At 42.0% G+C, this 14,808-nt stretch overlaps 1 protein-coding gene across 8 annotated transcripts in view; it reads left to right on the top strand.

The window, feature by feature from the left end:
* The first annotated feature begins 4,367 nt into the window (after positions 1-4,367).
* Positions 4,368-14,808, top strand: part of RAD52 (RAD52 homolog, DNA repair protein) — a 29,868-nt gene continuing 19,427 nt past the window's right edge. For 3 of the 8 annotated variants that reach the window (XR_013993990.1, XM_081059290.1, XM_081059288.1), the window contains exons 1-3: positions 4,368-4,472; positions 13,400-13,504; positions 14,625-14,726. Coding sequence is in view for 6 of the 8 variants with exons in the window: in XM_081059290.1 (XP_080915416.1) it covers positions 13,412-13,504; positions 14,625-14,726 (195 nt within the window). In the remaining 2 variants the exon portion in view is untranslated. Of the gene's footprint in view, positions 4,498-12,038; positions 12,110-13,399; positions 13,505-14,624; positions 14,727-14,808 lie in introns of all 8 variants that reach the window. The other 5 variants (XR_013993989.1, XM_081059287.1, XM_081059286.1 and 2 more) reach the window with 5 other exon arrangements.

The following is a 14,808-nucleotide window of genomic DNA, read 5'->3' as shown; positions in this document are numbered from 1 at the left end:
TCTCACACTTCTCTTCTGCCACTTCACTGTCTGGCCGGAGTTCCACCATTTTGAAGTTAAATGGCTTGTAAAAGACTCACTTTATTGTAAACACTGACTGATTCTGCTGCAAGAGGAAGATAGCCAGTGCTTTTCCAAACTTCATTGCCTGCCACTGCCTCAAATCCAGCTAAAACAACTTTCCCCAAATTGTAGATTAGTTGGGAAAAGATGTTTTGCATTGAGGCAGGGTAGTTCTGATCCCAGCTGGCTCCATCTCAGAACCATTTGTTTGGATATTCAGCCCATGGTGGGCTTTGTGGAATGATGATTATTGGAAGAATGCAACATGGAGATTTCCACTTGACAACTGCTACTTTGAGTTCTCAACTCCTCTTGTTTCCTCCTTAAGAAACAGGCAGTAAGAGAGGCTGTGGAGAAAAAGGAACCCTCATACACTGTTGGTGGGAATGCAGATTGGTGCAGTCGCTATGGAAGGCAGTGTGAAGGTTCCTCAAAAAATTAAAAATAGAATTATCATATGTCCCAGAAATACCTCTCCTGGGTATCTACCCCAAAAATCTGAAAACATTTATCCATAAAGATATATGTGCTCCACTGTTCATTGCAGCTTTGTTTACGGTGGCCAAGACATGGAAACAACCAGAGTCATTCAATAGATGAATGGATAAAGAAGTTGTGGTACATATACACAATGGAATACTATTCTGCCATAAGAAAAGATGAAATACTGCCATTTGTGACAACATGGATGATCTTGAGATTATTATGCTAAGTGAAATAAGTCAGACAAAAAAAGTAGAGAACCATATGATTTGACTTATATGTGGTATATAAAACTGAAAACAAAGGGACAAGACAAACGAAGAAACCAAAAACTCATAGACACAGACAATAGTTTAGTGGTTACCAGAGGACGGGGGGCGAGAAGGGGGTGGTAGATGAGGGTAAAAGGGATCAAATATATGGTGACGGAAGAGAACTGACTCTGGGTGGTGAACACACAGTGTGATAGATGATGTATTACAGAATTATACACCTGAAACCTACATAACTTTACTAACAATTGTCACTCCAATAAACTTTAATAAAAAAAAGAAACAGGCAGTAGATTGTATAGGAAATTAAAGGCTAATTGGGTGTGCTGCTTCAGCTGAGACCACACCTACTTAAGTATGGTCTCCTAGTACCGTATTTCCCCAAAAAGAAGACTGGGCCATATATTAATTTTTGCTCCAATAGATGCATTAGGGCGTGTTTTCAGGGGATGTGTTATTTTTTCATGTACAACAATCTACATTTATTCAAATACAGTCATGTCATCTTCTTCTGGAACATCGTCATAATGTACTAAATGTGTCTGTCTGGCTGACAATCTTAACTGGGGCTTATTTTCGGGGTAGGTCTTATTTTGGGGGGAAGCTGTCAGCTCCTGCTTTTCAACAAGCAATAGTTAGGCAATCATTTATTAAAATTCACTAGTCCTGTTACAAGCATTAATTTCACTCCTGCCATAACCTCAGTAGGGTCAAGCAGTGGGGGAAGGGTGGTAGAATGGGGGGAAGGAGTTGAGGGGCTAAGGAGACATTCTGCAGTCTCTCTTGCTCCATGATACCGACGGGCTACAGAAATGAAGGATGAGTAAGCTCTGAAAGTATTTTATTTAGATTGCTACTCTGTCTTCTCCACGTCCCTCCTTTCCAGCCCTAAATTCAGTCCTCATTACACTGGGGTGACAACCCAGGTAGGAAAGATTGATTTTCAGTATGGCTGCTTTAAGTGTGTGCTTCAAGGCAGATTCACAAAAGCAATCATCTGTACTGGAGGAGGGTAGAATTTATACTATTTACAGGAGTGTGCTCTTGTTATGGAATGATGTCCCTGTTATGAGGTATGTGTGACTCAACCTGTCCTGTCTCTACATCAAAGACTTATGGTTAGGATAAAGTATAATTTTAAAGTTCTGGAGCGTTTTAGAAGGAAGTTGCTTGATAAACATCAGGTGTTTTCATATGGCTAATTTGATTATTGTGACGCAACTTGAAGTATTAGGAAGTCAATCTGCTCTGAAGTCACGTAGATGGTACTGAAGGCACATACCAAGAGAAACAAAGAATGTTTCAGCTGTCATTTACACCATATATTTTTTCTGATTATAAAAAATAGTACCTGCTTATTGTGCGGGGAGTATACAGATATGTGTAAGTTTTGTAGCAAAAATAAAATCACCTATATTTCCATCATCCAGAAAAATCTGATGTTTCCTTTTTTGTCTTTTTAAAAAATGAATGCATGCATAATACATGTGATACAAAATCATATTGCATATGTGGTATTTTTAAACTTTTCATTTGGAAACAGTTTCAAACTTACAAAAGGGTGCAAAAAAAAAAAAGCACAAGAAATATCTGCATACCCTTTACTGAGATATGCTTCATAGTTAACATTTTACTTCATCTGCTTTATCATTTGTTCTATCTATCTGTCATGCAGGGTGTCAGGCGGGGTCTCAGCTCCCGCTCCCCACATAAGAACGCAGGACATGGTGAGGCCAAAAAGGAACACCCACGGAGCCATAGACAGGGGAGTCACACCACTATATTCCCGCTGGCGGCTGGGCTGGAGACACAGGAAGCAGGAGCCACACTATCTGCAACCCGCCATGCTAACTGCAATCCGCACTTGCTAGCTCAGCCACCATCTTCTTGCTAGCCCCCATTTTCTGCTAGCGCAGCCACAGCAGTTATATTAGTGGCCAATGGCTCGCTGGTTACAGCTGACGGCCAACTGGCCACAGCTGATGGTCATCAAATCACAGTTGACGGCCATTTACTACCCAAGTGAGCACTGTTGTGCAGGGTGGCCTGCGGAACCTCTGGTCCCCCTCCCCACATAAGAACGCAGGACATGGTGAGGCCAAAAAGGAACACCCACGGAGCCATAGGTAGGGGAGTCACACCACTATATTCTCTCTGGCCCCCAGGGCGAGACACACGCAGTAGTAGCCACACGATCCACAGTCCGCCATTCACTTCTCTGCCTGCCAACCAACCAACCAATGAACGCAGCCCCGCAGTTACATCAGTAGCCAATTGGCTAACCAGTTACAACTGATGGCCAGCCAATCACAGCTGATGGTCATTCACCACCGGAGCCAGCACCTCCCAACACGAGGCCAAGAGCCTGGAAACTGCTCCCTGGGTCTCTGTCCCCACACTATCTATCAATCATTTATCTACCTATCACCGAGCACGAGTTACATATACCATGGCTCTTTTACCCTAAATACTTCAGTGTGTATGTCCCAAGAATAAGGATTTTTCTCTAACATAACCACCATTGTCAACTTTATAAATTTATATCGATTTAAGAATTTTATCTAATCCACCATCCATATTCTAATGTTATCAATTAAGCCAAAAAAGGTCCTTCGTGGCATTTTCCCCTCCAGCACAGAATCCAGCCTGGGGGCAGGTATTACTTTCTGTTGTCAAATCACTTCCACCTCTTTTCTCCTGGGACACTTGCACAGCGTTGTCTTTGCTACCACTGACGTTTTGAGCGTCCAGCGCCCCCCACGCGTGGCCCTAGCCTGCCACACACCTTTATGGTCATCGAACGCCCCCTCCGTGGCGTCTCGGACGTTGCCCTGTGGTTGGACCGCGCTGTGCGGGGCCCCGCGCAGGTCTGACCGCAGGCGTTTGCTCAGCGCGGCGGTGTTGGGGGAGGACTAGTGCGCGTCCAGGAAGCGACTTGCGCTGAAGCAGCACCGCTCGGACAATCAAGTCTGGTTAAAGGGGTTTATGGAAACGACCAACTTGAAAACGTAAGAGAAGTATTTTGTCGGAGTTCTTGGTACTTAATTTGGGGTTGTGACGACTACACTCAAATCTTGTTTTTGAGCACTGGCTGTGCCTGTCGGGGATGGAATCTGTGAAGAGCTCTGATACCTGTTTCTTCATAAGACGTAAAAGCGTGGTTTTGTTTTCCTGCCATACCCCTAGTGTGCACGGATAGGTACTGAGAAGGTCCTCCCGGGTCCATAACCATAACTGCACTCTAACCAGGGAATGGGTTTGCAGAGTCGTGTGCAAAGACGGGGGAAGAGCGGGCGCAAACAGGCCTTAGCGCCGGCAGCAGAGACGTGGGCGCCGCACACACACACACACAGACCGCGGTGGGTAACTCGAGGCACGAGGAGCCACGCGGGCAGAGTCGCTCGGAAGTTAAGACGGCAGTGCAGCGCTGGCTTGCTTTACGGCTGTGGACAGATTGCTTTGCGGCACTTCTCCCCTTCCGATTTGATTTACGGCTCCTTCTCCCGCCCTTTCCGCCCCCTATTTGGACCTTCTTCCCAGGGTTCCCTTGCACTTCCTTCCCAGTTTCTTCCGTGCGGCTCTATCTAGACTCCCTTCCCCTTGCGCTGAGCCTCGACGGAGGTCCCTGCATGCACCGCGCGCTGCCGGAGGCGCGTAAGTGGGGAGGCCGGACGGCCCGGTGGGTGCTGCCGGCTTCCACCTGGGCGGTTCAGAGTCTGAGTAGAGCACCGGCGGGCGGTTGCGCTCTTCGTGCGGGTCTCTGCGTAGGGATCCCGAGCCCAGAGGCCTGCACCAGTTAATTGGTTCAGGACCAGGACGGCCCGAGAGTTTGGCTGGTAGCGGCGGGGTGCGGGAACCGTGCGTCCACACACGTGGCACACACTCCAGGACCCCACGGGATGGGGGCAGCACGTGTTAACGGTGGCGGTGCCCTGCACGGGCGTGAGGCCGCTAAATAGTGCTTGTCGACGAGAGGAGAGGGTGCCGAAGCTCGCGTCAAAGCTGAAGGGAGTCGGAAGAAGTGGCTGCGGTTGGGAAGGAATCACCCATTTAAAAGGGATTTGACACTTAAGTTTAGCCGCGCGTGGAGCCTTTCTAGACCTGGTTTTAAAAACCTGAGATACAATTCATATGTGATTAAATTTATCCCTTTAAAACGAACAGTTCAGTGGTGTTTAGGATATTCACAGGATGGCGCAGCCATCACCATTATCTAATTCCAGGACATTTTCATCCCCCCCCAAATGAAACCCCGTTTTTATTTCCCCCTGCCCCTAACTTTTTAAATTTTTACTGGGGACTATTGGGGAACAGTGTGTTTTTCCAGGACCCATCAGCTCCACGTCAAGTCATTTTCCATCTAGTTGTGGGGGGTGCAGCTCGCCGGCCCACGTGGGGATGGAGCCAGGACCTGGGTGCCCTGAGCACTGCGCTCTGACCACTGCGCCGCCCCACGCCCCTAACTTCTTGTCTTGATGACGTTGCCAGTGCTAGATATTTCGCATAAGTGCAATCATATGGTATTTTCCCTTGTGTCTGGCTTACTTCACTCAGCATAATGTTTTCAAGGCTCATCCAGACTGTAGTGTGTGTCAGTGCTTCACTCCTTTTGATGGCTGAAGAATAACATTCAGTTGTACCGATAGACCACATTTTGTTTCTTCATTAGTTGATGTGCATTTGTTTTTTGTTTTTTTCCGACTCTAGCTTCCTAGACCTTTTCAGGTCTGTTCCTCCACAGAACTCTGAGGCGCGAACATTTAAAAACTAAATTCTCCAAGGCAGAATGTAACTCTGGGATTAGGTCAGGTCTGGTATCATTTAGGGAAGTTTGTCTTTTTAAAGTCTTCTATTCCCAATTCAGCACTTATCAGACCACTAATTGTGATAACAAGCAGACATATGTTTGGACAGTTCTCATCAGATGCTACTGTGTAATTATGCCATGACCTGTTGTCTTGTGATATGAACTGGGTGTAGTTGGAGATGAGCGTATTAAAATGTAACTGAGATAGCTGTGGGAAAGCGGTTTTACCTAAAAAAAAAAAAAAAACCCAATAAACCAAAAATCAAACAAAGAACACTACAGTAGATTCTTTTATTCGTGGAGTCTGTATTTGCAAATTCACCTACTCCCTAAAATTTCTTTGTAACCCCCAAATCAGTACTCAGGGTGCTTTTGCAGATGTGCAGAGTGCTGAAAATTTGAGTTGCCCAACACACCCGTTCCCAGTTGAGATTAAACAAGTCACTGCTCTGCCTTCTTGTTTCAGCACTCATACCATAAATGAGTGTCCTTGTTGCATAATATTTAGTGCCACGGTTTTTTTGTTTTGTTTTTCATATTTTGTGCTTTTTGTTAGAGATTAAAATGTTTAGAATGCCTCCAGGCATAGTGCTAAAGTGCTGTCTGGTGTTTCTAGTGCAAGGGCTGTGATGTGCCTTATAAAGACAAGCTTCTTTTAGATCGATAAGCTTTTTTCAGTCGTGAGTTCAATGTTAATGAATCAACAATATACCAGGGGTGTGAAAAATGTGTACACATGACTTGTATTCATCTTTTGTTATCAGTGTATATTGAGTATTACAATTTTTTTTAAAATTGGGGGATATTGGGGAACAGTGTGTTTTTCCAGGACCCATCAGCTCCATGAGAAGTTGTTTTTCAGTCTAGTGGGGAGGGGCAGCTCAGCTCCAAGTCGTTTTTAAATCTAGTTGTGGAGGGTGCAGCTCACTGGCCCACGTGGGACTCCAACCGGCTGACCTTGGTGTTATTATGAACACCGTGCTGCAACCACCGGCCGCCCTTAGTGTTACAATTTTAATACAGTTTTTTTCTTTCTTAAAATGTGTATACGTTTTTTTGACACTCTCTGTATATTATTATAATAAGGTATCTTTAAACAGAAACACACATAAAACAAGGTTATGTATTGACTGGTTAGTGAAAATATTGTGACCATAGGCTCGCAGGAACCTGACTCTGTATTGCTCCTAGGATCAGTGGTTTAGTATTTGATAATTCAGTGTTCACGCTGACCATAACTACCATGAATAACGAGAATTGAATAATTAATTGTATAACCAATTTAATTATTCAAGGCAGAAAGCCTAGTGTGGATATTTTTTAATCTCTATAACTTTTAACATTTTCCACTCAAGGTATTTCTTTTTTAATACCATAGTGGCAGTTCTGAAGTGGAGAGAAGCTAAAAATAAAACTAAAATGGGCTTTATATTAGGTTGGTGCAAAAGTTATTGCAGTTGAAAAGGTTAAAAACAATTGCAAAAACCGCAATTACTTTTGCACCGACCTAATGCTATGTGCTGGTAGGGATTAGATTCAGTGCTGGAGGTTTAGTTAGTACGTGGCCCCCTCTGTTCTCGAATGGGTGAGGTGGGATTATGTGTGATATGTGCTTTGACGTGTCTAAAATGCTGTGGGAACATAGGATTAATTCTGTTTAGAGTGTAGTGAGTTTCATGTGGCTTCAGAGGGGAGATGACATTTTAAAATCTATTTCCTTCTTTTAAAGTTTTTGTTCTATTGCTGAATTTTTTTGAAAGTATCACAAAAATTATAGCAGCATATATATACGTAAAAGAAAACGTAAAAACACCCTGACCTGCAGTCCTGCTGTTTTTGCTCTTCACAGTCAGAACCTCAGCCGTCAGAGGCCTGTAGTTCTGTCTCCGTAATACACATCCAGAGGCCATCTTTTCTCTACATTTCCATGATCTTAGTTGAGCTCCATTTCCTCCCTGGACTGTTGTAATGTAGCCTCCTAGCTGATCTCTCAGTTATTCACTGTTGACAGAGCTTTCTGAGGCATAAATATATTCTTATCACTCTCAGCTTAAAATTTCTATTGCTCCCCCATGGTTTACAAACTAGAGTTCTAAGCTTTTAAAGGTGGCTTCTGTTACCCTTTGTGATCATGCCCTCTCCCCTCCTAAATAAAGATGAGAAGAGGTCAGACAAAAGAAGAAAATTTCTTTATATAACATGCCTCATTCCCTCATACTCCTTTCTTCCTTCCTCCACATATAATTAGAAATGCTTTTAGATTATAATGAAATGGATAAGAATGAAATTGTATCACAGTCTTGTTTACCTTTCTAATATCTCTTGAATTCATCTATTTCTTGCTTATAGCCACTACCTTAGTTCAAGTTCTTTCCCCTTACCTCCCCACAAGTCTTTTTTGGTCATATGTTTTTATTTCTCAGGGAAAATACCTATTAGAATAATTTTTGGGTCACATGGCAGATGTGTATTTAATTTCTAAAGAAATTATCACATCTGTTTCCAAAATTATAAAAATATAAAGCTTCTAGAAGAAAATACAGAATATCTTTATGGCCTAGGGTTGTGCAAAAGATTTCTTAGACAAGACTCAGAAAGCAGTAACCACTTTAAAAAAAAAAAAAAGGGAAATGGGATTACATTAAAATTTAAAACTTCTCATCAAAGACAACTTAAGAAAATGAAAGGGCAAGCACTGACACCTATCTGACAAAGGGCTGGTATCCAAGGTATGTAAAGAAGCATTAGGGTTCAAGGCCAGGGACTAATGCTCTGTGGCCTGCCCCTCTACCTTCTGGACCTATGGCTCCATCTTCAAGTTATTGTGTTTACAGCTTGTATTTATAGCTGAGTAGTTTTATCACCGTTTCCTGCCAACAGTGTATGAGCGTCCTAATTGCTTCACATCCTTGCCAACTTGTGGTGTTGTCAGTCTTTATTTTTAGCCATTCTGGTGGGTGTAGAGCAGTATGTCATTATGATTTTAATTTTAGTTCTTGATTATAATGATGTTGAGCACTTTTTCCTGTGCTTATTAACATTTGTATATCTTCCTTTGTGAAATGCCTGTTCAAATCTTTTGCTCATTTAAAATTGGGTTATTTGTCTTTTTGTTATTGAGTGTATGAATTCTTTATATATCCTTTTTATATCCTGGATATCAGTCCTTTGTGGTTGCCTAGTCATTTTCTTACAGTTATTTTTGATAAGCAAAGTTTTACATTTTCATGTAGTCATTATTTTTCTTTTATAGTTACTGCTTTCTGAGTAGTAGGAAATTTTGGCCACCTCCAGATTGTGAAGATATACTTCTGTATTTTCTTCTAGATATTTTATAGTTTTTGCTTTTATATTTAGGTCTATGAGCCATCTCTAGTTTTTGTGAATGGTATAAACAATATTTTGTGAAAAATACTAATTTTCCCCCATATAGATACCCGGTTGTTCCAGCATCATTTGTTGAAAATGCCATTATATTGCATTGTTACCTTTATTGAAATTCGGATGACTGTATAAAATGTCAGTTGATTTCTGGACTCTCTTTCTGTTCCATTGATCAATCCTATGTCAGTACCACACTGTTGTAGCTTTATCTTAGGTTGGTGCAAAAGTAGTTGTGGATTAAAAGTTTAAAAACATTTTGCAAAAACCGCAATTACTTTTGCACCAACCTAATAGTCTTGAAGTCATGTAGTGTAGGTCAGCAACTTTGTTGTTGTTTTTCAAGGTTGATTCGGATAATTTAGATCCTTTGCATTTTCCATGTAAATATTAGAGTCATCAGTTTCTTCAGAAAAGATTGGTAGGCTTATGATTGGGATGGCACTAAATCTTTAGATTAATTTCGGGAGAATTAACATCTTAACTGTATTGTCTTCAAATATATGAACGTGGTACATCTCCCTTTTTATTTAGGTCTTCTTTATTTTAGTACTGTTCTGTTTTCAGTGCAGCGTCTTACACATCTTTTGTTCAATTTACTCCTATGTTGTTTTTTAACTCTATTGTAAGATGGAGCCATCATTTGTATTGTTACTCTGTACATAATGTGCCATTTTTCTCTGATTGCTTTCAAGATTTTCTCTTCTTTTGGTTTTTAGTAGTTTGCTTCTGGTGTGTTTTGGTGTGATTTTCTTTGTATTTATCCTACTTTGAGGTTTACTGAGCATTCTTAAATGTATACATTTATGTCAGTCACCCAACTTGGGAAATTTTGAGTCATTATTTTTAAAAATATTTTTTCCCATTCTCTTTAACCTCTTTAACATCTTTTGGAACCTCAATTTTATGCGTGTTAGTCATTTGATATTATCCCGCAGAACCCCGAGGCTCTTTTATTATTTTCAATCTACCCCCCTTTCTTTGGATTGTATAATTTCTATGGAACTATCTTTGAGTTCACTGAATTTTTTTATGTGTAACTTTGCATTTTGTGAACAGGATTGACAGTTGGGATGATTTCTGAGCTTCTTGGTTCAAAAGTAGTTCCCGTTACTTTGTAAGTATAGTGAATATGGCTTCTTTATTAGAAGACATTTTTGGTGAGATGGTTGTATGTCCTTTGAATTTTAGGTTGTCTCTTGAATCCTAAGTTTGGATCCTAAATTTTCCCTCTTTTGCCCTTCAGAGAACAGTTTTAGAGGATATTGATTCTCCAAGACTGCCTCATTGAGTTCTACATACACTTATTTGTCTCTCCTTTTTTTCCTAGACTACTCTGGTCTACCAGAACTCTTTGTCAGTATCTTCATATGTAGTGTGGGTTTCTTTTTCCAGGCGGTGATTTTAGTTTCGCTTAGGCTTGCCATCACTTAGGCTTGCCATTTCCTATTCCCTCTTCTATGCATTTCCCTTCCCGTCTGGGTCCCACCTTGCTCTCTCCTTAAAGAGATTGGATGAGAGTTTGAGTGTCTAGAAATTGATGTTTACCTTTTCTACTTCTAGGCAATTTAAAGCTTGTAGTATTTTCAGTTTTCTAATTATGTTAGAAAATATGGGATATTTGTGGTTTTACTTGTTCTTCTGGTTGGTCTGTATAGATTTTGGAGGATGTATTAGGATATTTGGATTTCTATAGCTGCTAAAACCTTGGCTATCAGAAAGTCTTTCCTAACATTTATTTATTTATTTATCTATTTATTTACTTATTTATTTATTTAAGGAGGTTGTAGCTCACGGTGGCCCAGTGGGGATCCAACCGGCAACCTTGGTGTTTGTTATCAGCACCACACCCTAACCAAATGAGCTAACCAGCCACCCCTAACATTTTATTTTGAAAAAGTTGAAGCCTTCAGGAAAGTTATATCATGAATACATATATATTCTTTACCTAGATTCATACACTTGTTACTTTGCTTTATCTTTTTCTTTCCTTCTTTTTGCACATGTGTGTGCTCTTGCACACAATTCATATTTTATTAGTTGAATAATTTGAAAGTTGCAGAAACATGCCAATTTACTCTAATACTTTATCATATATCTCCTAGTAAAAAGATCATTTTCCTACATAACCATGATATAATTATCACACTCAATAAATTTAACAGCGATAAAATTTAACAGCATCTAATATGCAGTCTATCATCAGATTTCCCCATTGTTCCTATAATGTTTATTATAGCTCTTTTTTCTGATCTAAAATCCTATCAAGGATCACACAGTGCCTTTTAGTTGTCGTGTCTCTTTAGTCTTCTTTAATCTAGAAAAGTTCATTTTGTTTTACTTCGTTTTATTTTTTGAGACATTGACATTTTTTTAACCATTTTTTTGTAATTTTATTGGGGAACAGTGTGTTTCTCCAGGGCCTATCAGCTCCAAGTCGTTGTCCTTCAATCTAGTTGTGGAGGGAGCAGCTCAGCTCCAGGTCCAGGTCCAGGTCCAGGTCCAGGTCCAGGTCCAGGTCCAGTCGCCATTTTCAATCTTTGGTTGCAGGGACCTCAGCCCACCATCCCATGCGGGAATTGAACTGGCAACCTTGTTGTTGAGAGCTGGCGCTCTAACCAACTGAGCCATCCAGCCACGCCCGAGACAGTGACATTTTTGAAGAGTCCAGGCCTTGTAGATTTGAACTTGTCTGATTATTTCCTTATAATTAGAATCATGATTAGATTGGTAGAAATACTACTTAAGTGATGTTATGACCTTCTTAGTGCATACATCAGGAAGCACATGATGTGACTGTTATTGGTGACATTATGTTTGATTATTTTATTGAGGCTGTTATCTACCAGATTTCTCCATTGTAAAGATATCTTTTGTTCCCCCACCCCCCACTGCATATTTCCTCCAAGTGCATGTAGTTTATTTAGGAGATGACCCCAGGACATACTGGTAGAGGAGAGGGGATGTGAGATGGGAAAGAAAAGACATTTAATGAAGGGTGTGTTGTTAAGCCAGTCGCCTACCACTGGTAGGCAACCAAACTCCACTGGGGAGCTCTGGAGCCAGAGCAGAACGCCTGGCTCAGCGTTACCTCACAGAAAAGGTAAGAAATCTAGGGTCTTTACACACCAACTCCTGTCAGTCACTGAGGGCTGCCCCTAGGGGCATCAATTTTCTGGGCTTCTAGCTTTTCATAAACAGGTGCACAGTGGGCCCTGGGTGCCAAAGGAAGCCTTCAGGTAAAGAAATGCAGATGTTGGCATTTTCCTTTTAATTTTTTTAAGGAGGGTGCAGCTAGCTCAGAGCTGCCCATGCGGGGATCGGCTGGGAACCTTGGTGTTAGTAGCACCACGCTCTAACCAGCAGAGCCAACCGGCCATCACTAGATGTGGGCATTTGGAAGTCAGGCCAGGGTGCACTGTTGTGGTAAGAGCTGAAGGCATAACTGGCAGAGCACCCATACATAGTGTCTGCTCTACCTGGGTATCCCCGAACCTGGAGTTTGAGGCAAAGGCTCATGTGCTTATTTTTCTGGAAGTGTAATTCCAGGAAGCAGAAGTGAGGGGAAAGGGGATCGAGGAGACATGGAAGATTAAGTCAGTTCAAGGGTACATTTCCAAGCTGGCCAGCCCTTCCTTGGTAACAAGTCCAGCTGACTGCTTGATTTTCTAAAGCTGTCTCCCAGGTGGATATGTAAAGTACCATATCCCAGGACAGTCCACCCAAAGGAAGGAAGATTTGCCCCTCACCTTCTGTATCTCATTGGTAAAAGCTTTGCCGGGTAGTACATTGACTCCCCAGAACTTCCAGGTTGTGTATGTGTGGGCAGCAAGTGGGTCCCACAGGTTCTTACACCTCAAAGTCAAGAGGGAAGCCAAGGGTGGGAGGTGAGAGGCACCTGCGTGAGCAGGAAGTAGGCATCGTGGGTTATGCCTACATGCCATTGGTTAGAGCCCATGCACATCTGGTCTGCCTGATGGCAGCCGGGAAAAGAGGTCAGGGACCTCAGACACTGCTCAGGCCAAGAAGACTTGAGGTGCTGCTTGAGATATGCCTGATACATTTGTATTCTTTTGTTTTACAGATATGCACATACATACACATAAAACACACATACACAAACACAATCACATAAAAAAAGACAACAGCTATCTCTTGCTGGTAGGGATCCAGCCAAATTTCATTTCAGCCTGTATTTTTCGATATAACCTTTCTACAATAAAGACACTTTTATAATAGGAAAATATGAACAGTTTTAGAAAAGAAGGGAGAGCAGTAAGCTAAGCACTGAGGAACTTAGCCCCTTGATTAGGGCAGTGCTTTATCTGATTGTTAGTAGACGTTTGGACCATGGTAGTCCTTGACATCTTTTTTTCATCTTCTGTTTGTGTAGAGGTCAACCAGAATGAACGTGTCTGGGACTGAGGAAGCAATTCTTGGAAGCCGTGACAGCCATCCTTCTGCTGCCGGTGGCAACTCTGTATTATGCTTTGGACAGGTAACTGGTTTTTTCACAGCTAAAGAATGAGGTTAAGTGAAAAACAAGTGAGGAAGCAATTTGTAGAGCCTGTCATATACACGTGTCAGCTACTTATTGTTACTGGTTTTTCCTGTAGATGCATTATTTGGGAGTCTTTGATGAACTCTCAGGGCATTTAGGACCTTTAGCATCAAAAGACTAAGAGTAATGGGAATTTAGCTTTAAATTCTATTTAGTTTCTGAATAGATTACATACTCATATGACATAGCATTCAGAACGAAACAAAGACCACATGTGAACAATCTCACTATTTCCCTATCACTCCTACCCGCCCGCCGTTCACCTAGTTCACTCTCTTGGAGGCATCCCAAGTTTCTGGTGTCATATTCTTTGTGGAGATATCTTGTGCATATAAAAGAGATTCTTGCTTTGTCCACCCAAATTCTGTCTGTCTTTACCAAAGATCTATTTGTGAGTATTTATTTCACTTAAAGGGGGCAGGAGAAAACTATCAAGGGGACAAAAATCCAAACAAGTAGTGGTACATTTATCTGTGTAAGATGGGCAGTTGTTCAGTTGGAGAAGAGGTGTACAGCTTTGGAGAGGACAGTGGAAGGAAGAGTCCCTGTTATGTTTTCTCTCGCCTACTCCCTTACCTGTGTAACTGTCATAGGCAGACTCGGAGGTGGGAAGTTTGTTTCCTGATTCTGGCTGGAGAAAGTTTTGTAAGGATGGTGGTAACATCTAAAGCAGTGTCCTCAAAATGTGGTCCATTGGCCCCTGGGTTTCCACGAGACCTTTTCAGAGTCCATGAGGTCAACATTACTTTCATACTAATACGAAAATACTACAGCTACAGCTTTTTTCACTGTCATTCTCTCGCGAGTGAATGGTGGCGTTTTCCAGAGCCTGCATGGCCCGTGCTGATACCAGTGCTCTGATGGCCAGTGGAGTGTGTGAGAAGTTCCTCGGTTTTAGTTCCTAATATTGATAGCCATAACCCACATAAATGAAAGCTCTTAGGGTCCTCAGTACTTTCTAAGAGTGGAAGAGGGTGTGGAGACCACAATGTTGGAGATTCGCTGATGTAAAAGCGTGGTGGAAATGTCGATTTAATTTTCTCTTTTTGGCTTGTAGTACCAGTACGCAGCCGAGGAGTACCAGGCCATCCAGAATGCTCTGAGGCGAAGGCTGGGCCCGGAGTACATAAGCAGCCGCATGGCTGGAGGTGGCCAGAAGGTAGGAGAGTTTATGTACTTGCGCAGTGGGTGCCCATGTGGCCGATTTCTCAGATGGCCTTGCCAACTCCCTCTCTGAGTCC

This window comes from Rhinolophus hipposideros (genome assembly GCF_964194185.1).
Source record: "Rhinolophus hipposideros genome assembly, chromosome: 9".
Lineage (NCBI taxonomy): Eukaryota > Metazoa > Chordata > Mammalia > Chiroptera > Rhinolophidae > Rhinolophus > Rhinolophus hipposideros.
Note: the sequence above shows the minus strand (reverse complement) of the source record. Positions and strands in the feature narration are given on the sequence as shown.